Genomic DNA, 6,963 nt, shown 5'->3' with positions numbered 1-6,963 from the left:
AACTATATCTTCGTTCAAAAAAAAAAAATATCGCATCAGAAATGTTATCATTTTTTTTTTGATTACGTGTATAAATAATATATTGGCAACAGTTAATTAATCTTGAAAACAACCACGTGATCATTTGTTTGTTTACTATTGGTAAGAAAGCATCACAACAAAATATTTCCCTGTTTCAGCTTATGAATTTGAAATGGAATTTGTTTTTTATACGTAAAAACACAATAAACTCTTTCGATACATTGTTTAAGAATCGTTTCGTTTCAATGGCAACTCTAGAAACTTTAAAATTTGATAATTTAGCTCTAAGAAAGTTGCCTGTTGATCCGGAAAAACGCAACTATGTTCGAACAGTTAATGCTGCTTGTTTCTCAAAAGTCATCCCGACTCCTGTTGAAAATCCTAAAGTTGTTGCTTATTCCACGAGTGCAATGAAACTATTAGATTTATCAGAAGTTGAACTGGAAAGAAAAGAATTTGTTGAATATTTTTCTGGTAACAAGCTATTGCCAGGCTCGGAAACCGCCGCTCATTGCTATTGCGGTCATCAGTTCGGATATTTTTCAGGGCAACTTGGAGACGGTGCAGCTATGTAAGTTTCTGATATAAAAAGATATTTCCTCCCATAAATTTTTATTTTAAAAAGTACATTAAGTAGCAGAGCTGTAGTTGTGAATTCATGTCTTAAAAAGTAAGTCACGCTGCAAAATCGGTGTCAAGTTCAGTAGTCTAATGGGCGACTTACATATGGAGATGTTTTGTTTTTCTTTGGCATTAAGCTTTTATTTTTTGAAGTTTGAATAATATGTGAGGAAAAAAATACAGAATTTCAAGTTCAAATCTATTTTCGAATAAAAGTATTAAACCTTATTTATTAGTACTGTAGAGGCTCGAAAGTTCAAGGTTCCGCTTAATCTGGGGTACTTTTACGTTATAATTTTTAGTTGCTATAAATTTGATTTTCATTAAAATCTGAAACTTGAAGTATTTTGCTAATGTAATATTTATTGACTAAGTACAGTAAATAATAAAAATACATTGAGAAGTTAGTTATGTTTTGGTTGCCTTGCACGCATACGGATATTAAGAAAAAATTAGGCTAAAATTTTGTTTGGAAGCAATTAAAAGGAAATTTATTTTGGAGTTCAAGTGATAATTTTTTCATGAAGACTATATTTCCTTTTCTTGATACAAAGAAGTAAAAGGTGTTCCCCTCCTTGTCTTTCAAGTTGTGTCAATTTTAATTGTGGAAAGTTTTTCCAGATAACCCGAGGTGAGGTGAGCAAGCCCCAATTACCTCGGATTTTACCTCAGACTCCACTGTAGTTCTTATAGAGGGGCAGATGGGGTACATTGGACCATGGTGTATGCTAGGCCGGTCTCAATTATTTTAATGCTATTAATATTTTTTATTTTATTTTATGACCAACAAAGAGCACCTATGGCCCTACAAATCCTATATCGAAATCACATGGTACAGTTGTATTGAACAAATTTTATTCCAGAAAGTGTTATTTCAGTAGTCTTGAGTAACTTTCAGAAAACTGTAGTTTTATTTGTTTTTATAGTTTTCATGAATATTGTGAGAAAAAAAATTGAACTTCTTTCTTGAATTAAGTTCATTCAGTTCACAATAATTGGCAATTTTTTCATTTTTTGTCAACAAAGAAAAAAATTATGTTATGTTTCAGTTATGACATCACTTTTTCAGACCAAGAAAGTGGGGTAGGTTGATCCACTATTTGTGGGGCAGGTTGAACTAGACCAACCTACCCCACGTAATTTAAAAAATTTAAAAAAATTCTCTTAAACCTCAATAATTATCACAACAGTCTACGTTTATATTATAGATTCATTTCACTTTATATTACACATGTTTTGAAATAATAATAATAAAAACTTAGTGCAACGAAAAAGATATATTTTATAATAGTTTAACAAAAATTATACTTAATTGATTTTAACAAAATATTTATTTCATATCTGCCCTTTTTTACTATTTATATTTTTAAATGTACTTCTAAATGTTTGCAAAAAATTGTTTTCTAAGAGTAAAATATGCAATACATGCTGTAATAAAATTTCTGTACTAAACAATTTTTTTTTTGCTAAACAGGCATTCTATATAGCAACAAAATAAAATAAATAATTGATTTAAGGAATTAAAAAAAATATACTATTGCTTAAGATTATCTAGTTTAATTATTTATACAGTCGACACTCATTATAACGACCACACATTATAAAGACCGTCCCATTATAACGACCAGTGGTAAAAGTCCCAACTTTGTTCCTATAAACTTTATGTTAATTTGCTTTCCTTATAACGACCGTTCTGAATCGTCTAATCCAATACAGCGACCGAATCAGCGGACGCTATTTCTTGTTTTCTTTCCGATAAGACAAATTTGTAGCTTAAAATGACATTATTGTTTACGGACATCTGCCTGAAGTTTTCAATGTCAAATCCAACTTTAAGAGAAGTGAGGGGGGTTGGGATTACCATTCACTACAGCTGGCACAGAAAAAATAATGGGAGGAAAAATCGAGAAATTTCCAGATTCCTAAGAAAAGGGAGTTGACAGATGTATTGGTAGTTTGGTGTTTGAGTCTAGTGGTTTTAAAGATTTGGGGTTCTCGAGGGACTTTCAAATGTTTCTTTGGAAAGCAAGAGAAACACAATTTATCACCTATATCTGAAACAGAAAATAATGTTTTGCAAAAATCACGTCTGCTAAAAAGGCAGACCTCTGTTTCTGGTTTTATCTTCAGAAATTGTTGTAGTAGTAGTAGTAGCAGATTTGAAAGTGTGTAACATTTTCCTCCCTATATTTTCTACTTTAAAACTTGTTTAATATTCTGTCATAATATTTTGCACACGACTTTTCTAAAAATTCCTATGATAAAAAAAATTTGGGCATTTACTTGGGCATGCATGATGACGGTGTACATTTTTTAAATTTATACCTCTTATAACGACCACTCGTTATAAAGACTTTTTTCTCTGGGACAGAGATGGTCGTTATATCGAGTATCTACTGTATTTGATTTTAGAACACAAAGATATGCTAACTTAAAGCTGTCAATTTTATTTTACTTTTTCTTTGAAACCTATGGTAGGATTCTTTTTTTTAGGAGTTGTTTCATGCAATGCAATGAAGAAAAAAAGAGCTTCCCACCCTAACAAATATTGATGTAACTTTGCATAAAAACAACATATGACTTATCCTTCCAAGACCCAGTCCAATATAAGTGCTACTTCCAAAGCTCTGGAAGTAACACTTTTATATTCCCAATATCATTTAACACATCTTTAGGTAAATTAAATCTGCATTAATTGTCTCATGAATATTCAACTGATTTTTCTTTTAATTAAGAAAAAAACAAAATTGAGTACTAATGGTAAATGCTTGTTCCCATTTTTAATTAAAGATGATTTATCAATTAAAATCAATTTAATATGTTATATTGATCTCTAAACGTAATGTTTTTCATTCTACACAAAAAAGAGAATAAAGTAGTAACAATGTTTGAGATTGCACTAAAAATATAACTCAGATGTTTGAGTTATGCAGTTCAATCAGGCAGACTGAACTGCAGAGTCCACTTTACAAGGTTCCATTAAAGGATTAATATGATAAAAGTTTATCAATTCAACATTTCCAAAAAAATCTGTGGTGTTGAGAAGTGTTTAGTGAAATTTGTAGTAGAAAATCGAACTGCTGAATAATTTTTTGATGAGATAAAAAATTAAGTAAAGGAACTGATGTATGCATCACATGACTACCTTTTACTCCAATTTAATGTCATTTTCCCATTACTGGCAATTTTAATGTGATTCAATAGTTTACTCTCTAAATATCACCAACAGTGGCCAAATTGAAAGATTTTAAAAAAAATAAAAAAATCGCCAAGTTGGCAACAAAACTTGGCGACCAAAAGACTGGCGATATGTTGCCAAGTGTCCGCCAAATTATAACACCACTTGAGTTTACATTGAAATTAACAATGATTTCCCCCAAAAATCAAAAGGGGCAAAAGACACCCTTAGAAACACCTAAATGCCACCAAAAGGGGAGGTGCACAACTAGACCCCGCTTGGAGTCTACATACCAAATTTCAACTTTCTAGGACTTACCGTTCTTGAGTTATGCGACATACATGCATACTTACAGACGGCACGAGAAAATTCGTTGTAATTAACTCCAGAATCGTCATTATGGATAATTCGCTTGTCTATATGTTCTTAGGCACTTATCCAGGTGTGGTCGAGTCGAAAAAAAACTCAGTATTCATTTAGAGGTGAGTTCGCTTGTCTATATGTTCTTAGGCACTTATCCAGGTGTGGTCGAGTCGAAAAAAAAACTCAATATTCATTTGGAGGTGAGTAAAATGGAAATTAAGGTTGATTTTTGAGTGATTTTTTTTTTTTTGCAAATACAATACTTCCTTTTTTGTAAAAGGAAGTAAAAAGCGGACCAACGTGCCCCTCATCCCCTTACTTTATGCACGTTTTCCATTTTCAAATGGTTTTTTTTTGTACATTAAGTAGCAAAATGCTCTTTATTTCATTCTTTCTTTTTTACAGATATTTGGGAGAAGTAATTAATCAAAAGAATGAGAGATGGGAAATACAGCTCAAAGGTGCCGGTCTAACTCCTTACTCTAGAACTGCTGATGGACGAAAAGTTTTACGCTCCAGTATCAGAGAATTTTTGTGCAGTGAGGTATTTTTTCTAATTAATGAATAATAAGGTTCTTGATGAATGACGTTAAAAATTGTGTGTGTTTGTTTTTTCTTTTGCTTCAAGGAATTAGTGTTTATGTAATGTGCTGTGGTAATGATAGTGCAAAGCAGCTGTTATTGTAAATTTTGAAATTCTTAGCTCTTAATTTTGTTTAGATTATCAATCATAGTATGGTACTATACTGAAGTGTCATTAGAAATAAATATGGGTGGGTGCTTGTAGCAAAAAAAAAAAAAAATAATCAAATTCAGGCTCAGAGGCCACTTAAACACATAAGAAGAGCAACAAGGGGCTGAGCCCTATCAAAAAATGCTAGAGTCAGAACTTATATATATAATCTTGATAAAATATTCAAGAACTATACTACATGTAAGTAAAATAAGAAATGACTTCACATAATTGCACAAAATTGCAGATTACTTTAGACAATTGTTCTGGTGTAACAAGGAACCCTTTTTCAATGGAAAATATTTTCAGTGCAATGTGCAATAAAACTGTGTTATTTCTCATTTTACTTTTCAATCACAAAGGTATCTTTTTAAGCTTTTGCTCTTTTACTGTAACAAACTTGGTGGGTGCACTGATGTTTCAGTGAGATTCGAGTTGTAGTCCTATTGACACATACATGAACCTCCCTAATGTTGGTTTGACATTGCTAAGTTGCACAGACTTTTTTTGGCTACCATGATCAATTGGTCATGGATGTCAAACAAGAACTTATTATATATAGTCCAATTGATGTTTTTTTTTAAAAAATCTTTTATCAATTTCCAAAAAAAAAAATCTTTATTTTCAAAATTCTCATTTATTTTATAAAAAAATGCAATTACTTTTAACTTATTTAAACCAGTATTATTTTAGTTAACCTGTTTTGTTTAAGAAATAGTATTTATGCAACATTTATAACAAAAAATTTTTATTTTGTGAATAATCAATAGGCCATGCACCATTTGGGTATTCCAACAACAAGAGCAGGGTCCTGTGTCACATCTGATTCTGAAGTAATAAGAGATATTTTTTATGATGGTCATCCAAAATCTGAAAATTGTTCTATTGTCTTACGCATTGCTCCATCATTCATTAGGCAAGTATTCCATAGTAGCTCATCTATTTGGATATTTTCCAGTAAATGACCTTGTAATTTTAATTTTAAAATATCATTCTTCGATTTTCCATACTTTTATTTTTTGAGTAATTTCATTGATCTTAATGCTCAAAAAATTTATAAATTTTCACATTAAAAAGTAGTAACCTCCATATGTTAAAAAAAGTAACCTCAAAGAAATTGTGATGAGATAGATGTCTGTGGCGGGGTACAACTATGGGCCACCTCATTTTAATCAAAAAAATACATTGAACATTTGATATGCCCTGTTGTTTTCTGAAACTACAAGTTGTCCTCTGCTTGAAACTGTATGAAGATTTTTTTAGTCCATCATTTACCTTTTTTTCTGATTTTTTAAGACTTAATCATCACTTGTCGTCTGGAGTAATTAATAAATTTTAACATGATAAATGTAATTACGGTTCTTTATTATCTGCCTAGGTTTTGACATAGAAAGTTTTGAAAACTAGAAAAATCCCACCAACTAAAGGCTAGGTACCAATACTTGAAAAAAATTTTAAACAAGATCCAAAAAAAGAAGAAAAAAATTGAAAACTGAAGTGCAAAATCAGATTTCTTAATCCAAATCTCATCAAAATAAACAATTTTTAAAAATTATCTCAGTTTGTATTTGTTTGAATTTTAGTCAGCATTTTCTTCTATGAGTACAGGCGATAGGGCAACCTCCAAGTTTTTTTCTGTCTTTTATTGCCATTATTAGAAATAAATAACAGAAAATATGACAAAAGCATCCCCACAGAGAATAAAATGAAGCTCCAAGCCACTAAAAATGACGAAAAATAGGTGGCCATTGTTGCACCGCAACATTCCCATTTTCGATAAATGTTGAGAGCTTGTGAAAACTATGAAACAACTTAAGTCAACAAGCGGCTTAATTCATCACTGACAAAATAGTAAAGCAAATCTGAAATCTGAACTTAAAAATCTTGGAAAACAGTATAAGTGGTCTGCCCAAAGGAGACTTTTTGCTCTTCCACGAGTGAGTCGAATCACTCACTAAGAACGACTAAGTTATCTTAGGTATACAAGAACAATGGCAATGTCTTGGAAAGGGTCTTCAGCTACCTAAATGGCTTTACTACCTGTTTT

The 6,963-nt window shown here is 31.2% G+C and overlaps 1 protein-coding gene across 1 annotated transcript in view; it reads left to right on the top strand.

Moving 5' to 3' along the window:
- The first annotated feature begins 145 nt into the window (after window positions 1-145).
- LOC129222262 (protein adenylyltransferase SelO, mitochondrial-like) overlaps window positions 146-6,963 on the top strand; it is a 31,413-nt gene continuing 24,595 nt past the window's right edge. Inside the window, exons 1-3 of the mRNA XM_054856741.1 lie at window positions 146-592; window positions 4,589-4,727; window positions 5,687-5,832. Of these exons, the coding sequence (XP_054712716.1) occupies window positions 183-592; window positions 4,589-4,727; window positions 5,687-5,832 (695 nt within the window). The 5' untranslated portion in view covers window positions 146-182. The remainder of the gene's footprint in view (window positions 593-4,588; window positions 4,728-5,686; window positions 5,833-6,963) is intronic.

The sequence above is a fragment of the Uloborus diversus genome, chromosome 5, assembly GCF_026930045.1.
Source record: "Uloborus diversus isolate 005 chromosome 5, Udiv.v.3.1, whole genome shotgun sequence".
Classification (NCBI taxonomy): domain Eukaryota; kingdom Metazoa; phylum Arthropoda; class Arachnida; order Araneae; family Uloboridae; genus Uloborus; species Uloborus diversus.
This window is presented reverse-complemented; position numbering and strand designations above follow the sequence as displayed.